We start from the raw sequence: 15,179 nt of genomic DNA, 5'->3' as shown, positions 1-15,179 counted from the left end.
CCACCACATCTCAGGCATCTGTTGTGCTTCACCAACGGGCTATGTTAAGCTAAACTAGCTTCCAAGTCAGAGATCTGTCTGCCTCTTCCTCCCCAGTGCTAGGATTCAAGGCATGTGCCACTATGCCCCATTTTTGCTTATGGGTGTTTAACTTGCATGTATGTGTATACATCACTTGCATGCCTGGTCCCTGCAGAGACCAGAAGTATTGGATTCCTTGAAACTGGAGTTACAGATAGTTATGAATCCCCTGTAGGTACTGGAAACTGAGTCTAGAAGAGCAGCCAGTGATCTTAACTGCTAAGCCATCTCTCCAGCCCCCATGTGCTGTTCTTTCGTATCAGTGTACACACTGATGTCCGCCTGAGAAACCCCACCTTGTCCTGAGTGCTTCAGTACCAGCGAGTACCACAGTTAATGCCACAATGACAGCGAGATGATTCAGAATGCAAGTAGTTATCTCTAAGCCTTGTGTCCAAATAGGGGAGAAAAGGAGAAGAGAGCCTGTAGGGCTCCTGTGGAACCCAGGAGTCACTGCTGTAGCCAGGGTTCAAGGTGCAAAGGTCATAAAGTGGGAGCCTATACCCCCACAGGTATGGGGATGTGGAAGAGAAGCAGCTTGTCCCGTAGGACTGGGTCCTAGTTTTCTTCTCTGCCGGCTCTACTCATCTTTCAGGTATCTGCCCTGCTGCAGTGTTGCCTAAGGAAGGCCATCTGAGCTCAACAGTCACTTCTCCCCGTCCTCCCCTGCTCCACTTTTGACCACCTCCCCTTTCCTGTACACACACTCTCTCCCAAGTTCCTTCTCCAGTGTGGAAGTCCAGGAACGTCCTCTGGAGGACAGCTAGGATGGGAAGTATAGACTTCACGGGGCTGTGATGTAGGGTGCAACCCAGGGGCTCTCCAGTAGACTTGGTGACGTTACCAGCAATGGCATGGTTGTGGGGCCCCCCCTGGAGGCCTGGGAACACAGCAGAGTTGATGAGAGACTCCAGTTCATAATGAATCTCTTTGCCAGTCTTGGGATCCACACTGCGTACACCTGGTAAGGAAACTAGGATGTTAGCAGACAGACCTTTGACTCATAGCCAAATCGATAAAGTGCAGTCAGCCCGACCTGGACGGGTTTACAATGGCAGAGCAAAGGCCCTTGCAGATGGACAACTGACTGGATTGCTGGTTTCAGTTGTACACCTGCGCCCGCTTTCCCCCCACTTTTTGAGACAGTCTTGCTATGTAGACCAGGCTGTTCTGGAACGTAGAGATCTGCCTGCCTCTGCCTCCCAAGTGCTGAGATTAAAGGAATGTGACGCCATGCTTGGTTCCCTTTTCCCTTAATTAAAACACAACTCTAGCAAGGTCATGAGGTGCACACCTTTAATCCCAGCATTCAGGAGGCAGAGGCAGGAGGATCTCTTGAGTTTGAGACCAGTCTGGTCTGCGGAGCAAGTTCCAGAACAGCCAGGGCTACAAAGAAACCCATGAAGTTATTATTGTGTACGGACATGATATGCATGTGAATACACATGTACTATGGCAAATACCATGGCAAAGGTCAGAGGGCAACTTTGTGGATTTGGTTCTCTACTTCATGTGGATTCTGGGGACTGAACTCAGTCACTGGGCTTGTGTGGAAAGTGACAGTGACAAGATGGCATCAATGCTAGGATGACTATTCGTGAGAAAAAGTTAAAAATAATTCCTATTCAACGGTAAGCGTCACTATCACCTACATATTCTCGTAAACCAAGTTCGGCTACAGAAGCACTTGGTGTCAACTCACCGAATCCCCCAAACAGTCTAGAGGCACGGGTGCTACTGCGGCACTCTCCGCTCTAGAGATGAGGAAACAAGACCCAGAGAAGCCGCCTGTGGCCTGAGATAGCACAGCAGCAAAAGAGGCCAGATTGTATCTTACTGGCTGAGGGCCAACAAATCCACTGAACACAGCAGACACACTAAAGGTCTCCTCAAATGCCAACCCAAGAACCTAGCCTGTTGGCTCACACCTATAATCTGGTCACTTGAGAGGCTGAGACAGGATTGTGCTACAGCATGAGATTCTGTTTCAAAACCAGAACAACCAAACAACAAACCAACAACTCCACAACTCCAAGGAAAATGACAAAAGTCCTCAGAGGCCGCAGGACCTTGAAGACTGAGGCGGCACCTGACTAGGATTTGCCCTCACGATCCTGCCAGGGTAAGACACTGGAAGGCGAGTTTCCCTCTACTCCAAGACTGTGGGCTACATCACTGTTGATATGACTCACCACTGTGGGAACTCCAGAATAAGGGGAGAATATGTAGAGGTGGGGTATAAAGAAGTGGGAAGAGAAACACCTTACTAAAACGATAAAACTCATACAGAGGTTATTTCTATTTGTTTTATGCATGAAACACAATTCTGAACTCTCTAGCCCTAGCTGGACTAGAACTTACTATGATAATCAGGCTGCCCCGAAACTTGCAGCTGCCTCCTGTCTATGCCTTCAAAGTGCAGGATTACAGATATGTACCACCTCACTGCCATGCCAACCTCCTGTATCAATGCTTTATAGTTTAGTTATTATTGGGTGTCAGTGTTAGTCTCACTGTCGCCCCCACCCTTTAGAGACAAAGTCTCAGGCCAGCCTCTGACCTTCCTGTTTCAAGCTGGGATTATAGGTGTGTACCACCATACCCACCCCCAGTTAGTCTTTCTTTATGAGCTCCATGGAGATAGCTCAGCAGGCAAAGTGCTTGCTGTCCAACCCTGTCAGTCGGAGTCCAATCCCTGGATCCCACAATGGAAGGAGAAAACCAACTTCAAAAGTTGTCCTCTGTCCTCTACACACTGTGACATGTGAGTATCCCCATCAACAATGGTTATTTTAAAAATAAAAACTCATTCACTGATAAATAGACTAGATTATAACAAGTTCATCAAAATATTATTGTACTTTGGAGCCTCTTGGCTACCCCAACCCTCTTCCTGTGGGGTCAGGTGAGCAGGACACTGGCTACGCCCCTTCCTGTCACACACACTGAGGCCAAAGCTGTCCATCACTGCTCTTCCCCGAGACTCCCGAGCACAAGGTCTTTTCCAGAAGTCACAGTCCAGAGTTATTCCGATTTCTTCCATACAGGAAACGTTAGCCCACCCTCTGCCTGTCCCAGCATGTCGGCACTTACCCTTTCTGTAGAATATCATTCCAGCACGGCAGCCTCTCAGGGTTTTGTGGGTTGTGGTGGTCACCACATGGCAGTGTTCAAAAGGGGAAGGTACCACGCCAGCCGCCACCAGCCCACTGATGTGTGCCATATCTGCCATGAGATATGCGCCATTGTCATCAGCAATCTTTCGCAGACGTGCATAATCCAGGTTCCTAGAGTAGCAGCTGGTCCCTGAGACAGATGAGAAGACATGGTAACATCAAAGGTGTCCAGGCAGCTGAGCTGGCCTCTAATGGACACATCTGCAAGGAGATTCCCCCCTGATCTTTGAGGACAATGTGTAGTGTGCCCTCAAAACCATCCCTAAGCTGGGTGTGGTGGTGCACACTTTTAATCCCAGCACTTGGAAGGCAGAGGCCAGTGCTACACAATGAAACTTGTTTTAAAACAATAAACTAATTTTAAAAAGCAAAAACACCCCTGTGTTCTTATACATGTTAAGAAAAACCTAAGGCGGGGGCTGGAGAAATGGTTCAGTGGTTAAGAGTACGGACTGCTCTTCCAGAGGACCTGGGTTCAATTCCCAGCACCCACATGGCAGCTCACAACTGTATGAAAATCCAGTTCCAGGGGAACTGACACCTTCACACCAATGCACATAAAATAAAGATAAGTAAATCATAAAAAAAAAAGAAAAAGAAAAACGTAAGGCTTGAATCACTGATCCACTAAACACTATTGATGGTAAGCTGTTAAAATTTCTTGTCTAAAAGCTGGGCAGTGGTGGCGCATACCTTAAATCCCAGCACCCGGGAGGCAGAGGCAGGCAGATCTCTGAGTTCGAGGCCAGCCTGGTTTACCAAGAGCTAGTTCCAGGACAGGCTCCAAAAGCTACAGAGAAACCCTTTCTTGAAAAACGAAAGAAACAAACAAACAAAATAAAACTTCTTGTCTGAGAGGGACGTGAACAAGGTCTACCTTTCCCTCATATGGTTAAAATAACAAACCAAAGTACAAGTTCACCCGGGAAACCAGAGCTTCCTGGGCCTCACTTATGGGTGAGAAACTAGTGACAGAAGTGTAGGCGATCCAAATGCAGTTGCACTGGGAAGTCCTCGCCAGCATGGATGGCTTCCTCATAACAGCATGAAGAAAGTTCCCTTCCCCTAGTCTTCCCCAGCCTAGATACTCTAGCCTCCCATGGATGCCACGTGCACTTGGGGCAGAACTGCACAAATGGCCGGGAGAAGTGGTCTGACACTCAGCTGAGGGTTCAATGACCCTCTGGCTCCCTCCTTTTAATAGGGCAAATGTCAACTGTCCACAGACCCAATCAAGATGGACCCTGGAAAGCAGGCACAGCTGATCTCATGAAGATGTCAGCAGCCTGGCTCGAAGATAGCTCTTTACAATCCAAGTCTTAAAAGGACAGACTATGTCTCAAGTCTGAGCTCTGCACAGTGAGCTGGAGGATGGGGTATCTTTACATTCTTCTCTGGAGGAGGCAGAGGCCCTGCCCAGGACCCAGGCTGCTTCCAACTGCCGCTCACCTGCGATGATTAGCTTCGGGTGAAAGAGGCTGGCGTTCTCCTCCAGCTGGTCATAGTTGATGTAGCCAGTGTCTGGGTGCACCTGTCGGGAGCAGAAAGACACAGGCTTGGCCACTTCCTCTGGTCACACAGTGCCCCCTGCCCACCCACCTATGCCACAACACAGACCGGGCCCTGGGGCAGGGCAATGTATTCAGTATGCACAAGGGTATAAAAAAGTATAGAATGTATTCAGTTTGCACACAGACTTGGAAGCCCTCACAGGGGTCTCAGGATAAGGGGGAGTCTTAGTCCTGGGTACTACACCATGTTACAGAACAAAAACCCCAGGAATTGAGAAAGGCACAGCCAAGCTTATAATCCCAGCTACTAGCTGAGGCTGAAGGATTGTCATGAGTCAAAGTCAGCCTGGGATATAGCATAAGACACTGACCAACCAAAATAATAAAGACAAAGGCTGAAGAAATAGCTCAGCAGTAAGAGCATTTGCTGTTCTTGCAAAGGACCCAGATTCAGTTTCAGCACCACACAGATGCACACAACTGTCTAACTCCAGTCCCAGGAGATCTGATACCTTCTGACCGCTTCAGGCACCAGATACACACACGTTTTATATATGTATGTACACACACATACGTGTACATACACACACACAGAGGTACAGATACTCATACACATAAATTAAATCTTAGACACCCAACAACAACCAAGACATACCAGCTGGAAGCATTGACACACTCCCAAGCTAGCAAACTTCTTTCTGGCAGGACAGTGCAGAGGCCCCCACTGGAGACCAGAGAGAGGGAGAGCCTCCATTTTCAGAAGGGAATGGAAGCAAGTATGAGGTGTGAACTAGAAACAGTAACAGAAGGTCAGTGCTGCAGTCACTGAGGAGAAAGAAACCACTGGCCCTCACCGGGCAGCTGCTAAGTCCAGGAGAGAAGCGCAGGAGATGAAGTGAGAGACAGATGGCCTGAGGAAAGCGGACAGAAGACAGCCCTGGTGAGCTGCTGGCAGAGGCAGCCTGGCCACAGAAAGCTGTGCCTCCTGGACCCATGCCAGATCACCCTGTCCACACCTGACAGGCCACCACAGGTACTATCATGGCCAAGGGCTGCAGCAAGTACAGTGCTTGAGAAAAACGGGGCATTGGAACACAGGAACGGGCTTCATGGAGTAATCAACGATAGCACGAAGCTGGCCAACACCTCATCAAAGGTTACAGAGAAAATGTCAGTAGCCACGCCCTACCACAATTCTTTCACTGTCGTAAGAATAGAAATCAGCTTTTATGCTCTAATGTAAGACCAAAGAGAGGACTTGGATATACTGTCCCATGTATAAAAATCTGGTTTCCAAATTGGGCCTTTAATTCTGCACTTGAGAAGCAGAGGCAGGTGGATCTCTCTGAGTTCTAGGCCAGCCTGATTTACACACATGACAGAAAGACACTATCTTCTAAAAAACAAAAAACACAGAAAAATCTAGCCAGGCAGTGGAGGCGCACGCCTTTAATCCCAGCACTCAGGACACAGACACAGGTGGATTTCTGTGAGTTCGAGGCCATCATGGTCTACAGAGAAAGTTCCAGGGCAGGCTCCAAAGCAACAGAGAAACCGTCTCGGGGGGGTGGGGGGGTGGGGGGTGGAGGGAATCTAATTTCTAGGCTGGCCAGCCAGTAAGATCTGTGACAAGAAATCCTCAAGAAAAACAGTCACTCACACCCACAGTAGCTACTACAACTGAGATGTGGCCGATTTCACAGTAAATGAATTCACAGTCATCCACGAAGATGACAACATCATATTTGTGTACACACACGAGTACCATGGAGCACATGCAGAGGTCAGAAGCAACTTAAGGAATTTGGTTCTCTCATTTTACCATGTGGGTCCTAGGGTTTGAACTCGGGGCACCAGGCTTGGCACAAGCACTTTTGCCCACTTAACCATCTTGCCAGTCCTCAAATTTATTACACGAAGAAAATCACATCTAAAATTTAGCTGAGTAGAAAGATTCAGTCACCTTTTTCATGGTTGCCAACAGAAAACAACTAGGGACAGCATATTGAACACCAAATAACCCAAAGAGAGACACCAGGAAGGACCACACTACCAGACAATAGAAAGCATGAATGTTTCCTTCTTCTATCCAGTCACCCTTAGCTGTTTTTAGGATTTATTTATTGTATATGTATGGGTGCTTTGCCTGCATATGTGTGCCTGGTACCAGTGGAGGCCAGAAGGTGTTGCTCCCCTAGAACTAGAGTTACAGGTATAAGCTACCAGGTGGGTGCTGGGACCTGAACCTAGGTCCTCTGCAGCTCCAGACACCTCCAGCTCCCATTGTTGGTCAAACAGACAGATCGTAATGGTACATGTGAGCCCTTGGGTTGGGTCTTTTAGGTTTTATTTTTTATTTTTTTTTAAACTCAAGGTCTTACTGACTTGAAACTCATGCAGCCTCATCTGGCCTCAAACTTCATAATCCTTCTATCTTAGCGTCCCAAGTGTTAAGACAGCAAGCAGGTGTTACCACCTACGGGGAGGCCTCAAATCTATCTTTCTTCTTCCCTCCCCTTTCTTTAGATAGGACTTTAAGTACCTCATGGCGGCCTTGAACTTTTGAAACCTCTGTAACTACCTTCTAAGGACTGGTACTTTAGGTGGAAGTCACACTCTTGCAGGGCTACAGATCAAACCTAGGGGTTTTTTGTTTGTTTGGTTTTGGTTTTGAGACAGGGTTTCTCTGTAGCTTTGGAGCCTGTCCTGGAACTAGCTCTGTAGACCAGGCTGGCCTCAAACTGACAGAAATCTGCCTGCCTCTGCCTGTCGCATGCTAGGATTATAGGCATGAGCCACCACCACCTGGTTGAACCTAGAGTTTTGTGCATGATAGGCAAGTACTTTTATCAACTGAGCTACATCCCCAACCCCCTATATGCATTTTTGGGGTTCATCTGATAATACAAAGAATCACACGCCCTCCAACCCCACACATAAACATTTGCTGTGGGCATTAACTCTAATGGAACTGATTCCAATGGGGCACAGGGCCATAATAATGGCTGAGAACAGTCTGTGAAATAGGGTAGCGGTGGGGGCTACAGGGCTGGGCTGTAGAGGCCTATGGCTATTAATGGTGAAGCTGCTAGTATTGATGCTAGAGATGGGGACATTGCCATCCTTGTACCCGCTGACCTTGGTGAAGGCAGACTTGTGCCACCAGCTGTTGCTAGGGGGCTGGCTATCTGATCCTTCCTCAGTCATACCTTCCATCATGTTATAGCCTTGGTCCAAACCTTAACACCCCTTCCTTTTTGTCCCCAGTGTGCCAAGAGCCTGAGGAGTCCTTGGGACAAGGAAGTGAGGTCCAGCAGAAGGGGCTGTGGCAGTGCTGTATAAATGCAATTACTTATCCCCACGGGCACCAACTCACAAGGGAAGTTCTGAGGAGACACACACACCCCTACCTTATAAGGCATAGATTCAAAGAAGATAGATGTAGCAGAGACCTTCTTCTTGTCTGTCATGAAGCCATGAGTCAAATGACCTCCATCTGGCAGGTCCAAGCCCATGATTCGCCCATGGGGCTCTACAAGGGCAGTATACACAGCGAAGTTTGCAGGGGAGCCTGAAACAGGGAGAACAGAGAGGCCCTGAGTATTTCTACCCACGAGGCACAAAGGGACATCCAGGAGCTTGGCTACACAGTTTGACAATCACTTGGCAGGCTATTACCGTGATTTTCTTGAGCCTTAGAAAGTAATGCCGTCCTAATTTCACTGACCGTAAGTTCCAGGGCAGAATGCTACTTGGGAGGGGAGTGCAGAGCTAAGTCCAAGGGCAATGGGGACAAATGCACAGATTCCTTGGCTTGTCTCTGTTACTTAGGAGGTTTCTGTAGGACTTGACTTGGTGGCTGTAACCCATCGAGCTAGGCCTAAGGAGCTACCCAGGGTCTATGTGCACCCAACGATCACCTGAATAAGGCTGGACATTGACTCCCCAGCACTGAGGGTCCAGATGATAGGCCTGCAAAGCACGCTTCTGACACAGTGTCTCTAGCTCATCAATGAACTCGGTTCCACCGTAATACCTGCGAAGACAAGAAAGGTCCACATCCACCCTGGGTCCAGTTTCTGTGCCTAGCAGAGGCCAAAGATGCCAAAGGGTGGGCAGAGTAAGGTGGAGGAAGTGAATCCTGCTCTAAGGCTGCTGTGAAGATCCAGTGACATAGTAGTAGCTAGGTCAGGTCTGGTGGGGCACACCTCCCAGCACTTGGGAGGCAGAAGCAGGAGGAAGCTGGTGCTATCTATATACAAAGACCCTGTCCCAAGAAAAAAAAGAAAGGGAGGGAAAAGGAACAAGAGTATCTCATGACAGAATTGCAGTCTCTACAGGATCCACCTTTCCCCATTTCCACTGGAACAAATGCATACATATGCAAAAATCACTGTCAACTTCTGCATTTTGCCTTAAAATGACCGTGACAGATAGATAGATAGATAGATAGATAGATAGATAGATAGACAGACAGACACATAGTCTGATGATGGATGTAATAGACACACAGAGGACCACTTGAACTTAGAAGCATGAGGCCAGCCTATGCTATGCAGTGAGATTCTGAGTCAGCAAACCAATTTCAAGATGGTGAGTGTGTAAGTCAGTGGAGGAGACTTGCCTGGTGCACATAAGGTCCTAAATTCAACTCCCAGCAAAAACCAGCAAAACCAAAAGATCAGACAGTGGTATGTGCCTGCAAAGCTGCCACTTAAAAAACAGGTAGGAGGATCAACACAGGTTTGCAGCCAACCTAGTCCACACACCACATTATATGGCTACATAGTAAGACTCACAAAACAAAACACACAAAGTTTCAAGTTCTGAAGCACTAGTTTCAGATATAGAATGCTTAACCAAAGAACCAAGTAGATATTTTAATAAAAAACACTTCTGATTGTAAGCATTTCAGAGAATGGATACAGGCTTCCCCCCCTCACATCCCAGATATAAAGGTTCTCAGAACAAAAGTCACTCTCTGCAGCTTTCTTACAGGACAATGACCCTTCCCAAAGCCTGGACCGCATCTCTCATAGACAAGCCTGCTTCTAACACTTGAACTCAGAGGGACGAGGACAGCCTACTCTACACAGGACTTACACAGGGACTGCTGAGCGTGGCTGCTCTGAGAAGATCACAGAATCCCACCCAGCAGAAAACTGGAGGAGTTACATCAGAGGACAAGAAGGGAAGACAAGCCTGGAACCAGGGAGCTACAGGTTTTTGAACGTTACATATTAGTTGAAAGTCAGGCACTGTAAATTCCAACTTCAACAGCACTTGGAAGGCTGAGGCAGAATTGTCAGCCTAGGCTGTGCAGTGAGCTCAAGGTCAGTCGGAACCACATAACAAGAAATAAAAACAAAATGGTCAGAGCAGGATTTTAAGACGACTCACTCACCTCTGGCCTGGATACCCCTCGGAGTATTTGTTATTTAAGCAAGATCCCAGGGCCTCCAACACAGCTCTGCTGGCAAAATTCTCCGAGGCAATCAGTTCCAATCCAACCCTCTGCCGGTTGCTCTCTTTTTTAATAATGTTGTAAACCTTATCAGAAGGAAACAGGCATGGGGTCGGAGCGTAGCTCAGTTGCTAACATGCTTATCTAGCATTCGCTATCCCTTGGGTTTGATCCTCAGCATTGAATAAATTGGGGAGGGTGGCACATGCCTGAAATCTCAGCCCTCGGCTTGTGAAGGAGGATCAGAAGTTTAATTAGGAAAACAGCAACAGAAAATAAATCTAAAACAAAATGAACAGGACCTGCTGGCACCAGTCTGTAATTTCAACATCTGGGAGTGAAGGTGGGATGATCAGAGGCTCAGGGTCACCCTCAGATAGCTTTAGTACACCTCATTTCTATTGTTTGCTGAGATGTGGTCTCACTACGTGCCTAGGCTGGCCTGGAATACGGTCCAGGCTGGGTTCTAATTCAGTGATCCACTTGCCTCGCTGCCAGCACTAAAGGCATAACCACCACCCCAGTTAATTTTCAATTCTATCCTTACGTGTTACTAAGTTCTTATCTCTGCGAACCTTATTCCAAAAAATGTCTTAGTAAATACATAACGAAAACTCCACTAATGGTTGCCCAGGGTTGGGAAACGCAGGGAGAATGGGGTAGCTAGCTGCTCATGGATTCCCGGGTATAAAAATGTCTACATGTCACTATGAATGCAGATGCTGATGCACAGACAATTTCTCAGTTTTTGAGAAAGGCAAAGCACAAGGCACCTGGAAAGGCCACTTCCAGCTTTGAACAGGTCTCCTTCCCTGGCTAGAGAGATTCTGATGCCGGGCAGGGGCAGCAAAGCAAGCCGCAGTGCCCAGTGAGCCCACGACAGGACACACTCCTAACTGTCATGCTCCACACCACCACGCCTGAACATGTGACAGGTAAGAAGCAGGTTCAGTGCAGTCTGGCCTATTTTCAACTTATGTGGGTTTATTAAAACATAACTATGGCATAAATCAAGAACCATTATATGCTAAAACACTGAACTGTTTGACTCAATAATATATCAATAAAATTGTTATAAAACCAAATTGCTTTAGGGCATTTGAGCGCATCTGTTCCTGGGCAGTATAAAGGAAGGGCAACCTTTTTTTCTGTTTTCTAGAGCACCAAGCACTGAGCTCAGAAATACCTACATTTACCCCCAAAGGACTATCAACCACAGCTTCTCCATCTGCTCCCTTGGTGGTGCTGGAGATGTAGTTGGGAAAGAAAATGCTCTGCCACCACACTGCACCCCAGCCCCGTCTGTCACTCTACAAGTCCATCTGTCCACAGTCCACTCAAGGTCATAAGGAGCAATTTCGAGGCCAGGAATGCAGTACAGCAGTGGACACCCGCCTAACAGGTGAGGCCCTGGTTCCACCCCTCACAGCACAAAACGAAATGAAACCAAACAAAATCTCCACAAAGCAACAACAGAAAAACCCACTGTGATCTAAACAAGGCCACCAATGTAAAAGCCTGGAAAAGGGCCCGAGCCTCACCTCGGCATCACTGTCCTTGAGAGGTTGTGTCAACATCTTCTCGTGAGACGACCACAGGGTGATATCCATGTTGGCTGCTGCAGTGGTTCCTGCGTAAAACAAAGGGAAAGCACACGTGGGTCCCAATGTCGACCCCAGCAAGCCTCCCCTGAGTGGGGAGTGTGTGTGTGTGTGAACAAGAGCACAAATTCCTGGAAGCCAGTTGGGGCTCCTTCCTGAACTTCGGACCTGATTCTCCTCATTCCAAAGCTCTGCCCTAGAGCCTCCTCCTTCCAAGCCTCCTAGGTGGGGTTCTACACAGAACCCTGCACTGCCAGCTATACATCGGTCTTTTCTAATCTCCCACGGTAAATAGCACAGCTACAGTGGAAGAAGTAATCTCCATCTAAATGATCAATCAGACCCTTTACTTAAAGCAATTCCACTGGCAGAGAACTGGTCAGTTCCTGTGAAGCAGTACACATTCCTTATCAAGGTCTCAGACGTCACTGGGTAAACATAAACTAGCAGAGAACACAGGCAACCCCATGGCTGCTCCTTCCAAGATGCCCAGCAGCACACTTTATAGCTTTGTTCTCACATGGGCCAGGTTGGCCTTAGACTCGGCACGTGGCTAGAAATGACTCTGAACTCCCTCTTTCTTCTACCTCCCGAGTGCTAGGATTATGGGCACGTTCCACCATATGCAGTAAACATTTTATAATTGAGTCCTGCGATCTTCAGTCCTGGACACATTTCTCTCAGACTCTGCGAAAGCACATGTGGAACTTTGCTGTAAGAAACTCTCTGACTAGGCACTGAACACCAAGCTGTGTTGTGAAAATGTTTAGCCATGCACATAAAATAAAGGACTTAAATGTAAAATAAAAGCACCGCATTCAGTCTGGGCATGGTCGCGCACGCCTGTAATTTCAGTACTCAGGACACAGAGGCAGGTATCATTCTGGGCTACAAAGAATTCCAAGACAGTCAAGGATACACAGAAACCCTGTCTCAAAAACACAAAACAAAGCAAAACGAACCCACTGCACCCACAGCTCTTCCTTTACCCAATGGCTGGCAGCCCTCCTGTCCTTTTCTGTTAATTTGTGCAAACTTTATTTACAGGACAAGTAGTTAAGGACGTCCCACTGCCTACTACTCTTTTGTGTTGTGGTCGATAAATCCATCGGGGGTGGGGGGAACCTGCCTTTATGGGGTTTCCTCAGGGTGGGCAATGAGCATAGATCAACATAAATACTGAATACCTAAGGCCCAAAATAGGTGAAAAATTGAGTGCTGGGGTAAGAGGTGGCCAGGATAGGAGGTCTGCTGTGGGAAGGACACCTCCAACAGAGAGCAGCCAATCCTGAGCAAAGAGCCTACTCTCCCAGAGGGCACACTCCCAATCAGACAAAAAGAGTTCCAAAGTAGGGTTCCTTCTCTCTCTGGAAGAGGTAGACAAAGGAAGTGTCAATCATCCTTAAACAGAAAATTCCTAATTAGGATTTTCAGAGTAGTTATATTCACACCAGCATGGAATCATTAGACAAACATGTGGCTGCACACGAGAAAGCACGGACGCATCAGATTTGCTTCTGCAGCTGCACTAGCAGCTCCCTAAGGAGAGGTTTACGGGTGACCTCAGCAATGCATGCAAAGCACCCCGTGAGTTTCTTCCCCCAACATTAGCACCCAGGAAATCCAGACACCTTTTTGGACCCTTGGTAAGTTGGAACCAGAGCCTTTACCAGTCAGGTTGGGACCTTTGCTCCGGGAATCCCAAAGGGCAACCTTTTCAGTACATATTAACTGCTGAAGGCTGGAAACGGAATATCTATCTCCTAACCATCAAGAGCGAAGGCTCAGTGCTCTTCTCTGGAGAGCTGGACTTGTATCCTTTGGCAAGGTGCATTCAGTCCCGTCCTCCTTGGGAAGAACATGTCACCACCTCTATCTAGGTACCACCAGCACCCCCATTCTGGTCCACAGACTCACTTGCTGCCCATTGGCCCACATGCAATGGCTTTTCTGATCCAAGACAGCCCTAGGTGGGAACTACAGGAGTGGCCTCCTTTCCGCCCCCCAACTCAGCAGTCTATTCTTGCTTCCACTCCTCTCCCTAGAATCTATCCTGGAACCACTCTGTAGACCAGGTTAGCCTTGAACTCACAGAGATCCACCTGCCTCTGCTTCCTGAGTGCTAAGATTAAAGGCATGTACCGCCACCACCTGGTGCTTGTTTTTGGGACAGGGTTTCTCCGTGTAAAATTAACAGTCCTGGTTGTTCTGTCCGGGAACTCTTTCCTTAGACCAGGCTGGCCTTGGACTCAGAGGTTCCTCTGTCTCTGCCTTCTGAGGGCTGGGATTAAAGGTGTGTAACTGGAATTGCAGCATTTTTTTTATTAAGGTCTATAGATTTGCCAAAGTCCATATTTATTTATTACTATTACTGCTTTTATTGTAATAGGGACCAGGATTGGTGGCCTTCCTTGTCTCGTACATACATTTTCGTGTTCTGCTATAAAGTTACTTTGTCTAACTAGGACCATACAACGGAGCCAGAATCTGAGCCCTAGTTTACTTCTGGTCCTTCCCAGAACCCTGGGTAACACAATTATTCACCTCCCTTCGACATTCCCGCAAGGAAAAAATTTAAAATGAATTCCGTAGCGAACCTAAACTGGAGTTTCCAGTCCAGCAACTGCCTAACTCAACGAACCACATTCGTGTTTGTTTCAGTTAACCAAGGGTCACCTAACTTCCAGACCTTGAAATTGAGGCACTGAGTTCTAAAATCGCCACAACCCAATCCATCTCCTAGACCAGGAGATGCAGACAAACAGGGACGTGCTAGTAAATCCAAGGTAGTGATTACACAACAGAAGCTTCACTAGCATGTATAAATCAAGGGGTTCCATCCCCGGCACCCCATAAATCAGAAGTGGTAGCTCTCGCTGGTGAGCTGGAGGAAGTTCAAGGTCATCCTTGGCTATGCAGCAAGATCGAGGCTAGCACGTGGTACTTGGGACTCCCCCCCACCTCAAAAAACAAAACAAAAAGAAACAACCGCAAAGATTAGACATTACATACCTAGTATTAGGCGGATGGGTTCTTGTGAGAAGGTCTCAATCTGTGGACCAGGATGGTCTCCAATTCACTTGGTAGCGGGACCTGGCCTCACACGCCCGGGCCTCCGGTCTTTCCGTAATGGGTTAGGGTGGTGTGATGGCACAGGCCTTTAATCTCAGCACTCGGGAGGCAGAGGCAGGTGGATCGCTGAGTTCCTGGAGAGCGCGCGAAGAACGACCCGAGCCCCACCGCCAGCAGGAAAGCCACAGTGCGCTGTCCGGGACAACCCGCCAAGTCCCAACAGCTCAGCACGTGCTCTGGGAACCAGCCCACAGCCCACGTGACACGCCGCGAC

General features: G+C 47.9%; 1 protein-coding gene across 3 annotated transcripts in view; it reads right to left on the bottom strand.

Moving 5' to 3' along the window:
- Shmt1 (serine hydroxymethyltransferase 1) overlaps nucleotides 1-15,179 on the bottom strand; it is a 19,807-nt gene extending 4,628 nt beyond the window's left edge. Inside the window, exons 1-8 of one of the 3 annotated variants that reach the window (XM_048448127.3) lie at nucleotides 14,846-15,179; nucleotides 11,774-11,862; nucleotides 10,173-10,318; nucleotides 8,689-8,804; nucleotides 8,179-8,339; nucleotides 4,707-4,788; nucleotides 3,175-3,387; nucleotides 926-1,042 (exon numbers count right to left, since the gene is read on the bottom strand). In XM_048448127.3, the coding sequence (XP_048304084.1) occupies nucleotides 926-1,042; nucleotides 3,175-3,387; nucleotides 4,707-4,788; nucleotides 8,179-8,339; nucleotides 8,689-8,804; nucleotides 10,173-10,318; nucleotides 11,774-11,842 (904 nt within the window). In that variant the 5' untranslated portion in view covers nucleotides 11,843-11,862; nucleotides 14,846-15,179. Of the gene's footprint in view, nucleotides 1-925; nucleotides 1,043-3,174; nucleotides 3,388-4,706; nucleotides 4,789-8,178; nucleotides 8,340-8,688; nucleotides 8,805-10,172; nucleotides 10,319-11,773; nucleotides 11,869-12,001; nucleotides 12,199-14,845 lie in introns of those variants that run through there. The other 2 variants (XM_085695028.2, XM_048448128.3) reach the window with 2 other exon arrangements.

This window comes from Myodes glareolus, chromosome 9 (genome assembly GCF_982192425.1).
Source record: "Myodes glareolus chromosome 9, mMyoGla1.1, whole genome shotgun sequence".
Taxonomy (NCBI): Eukaryota; Metazoa; Chordata; class Mammalia; order Rodentia; family Cricetidae; genus Myodes; species Myodes glareolus.
This window is presented reverse-complemented; position numbering and strand designations above follow the sequence as displayed.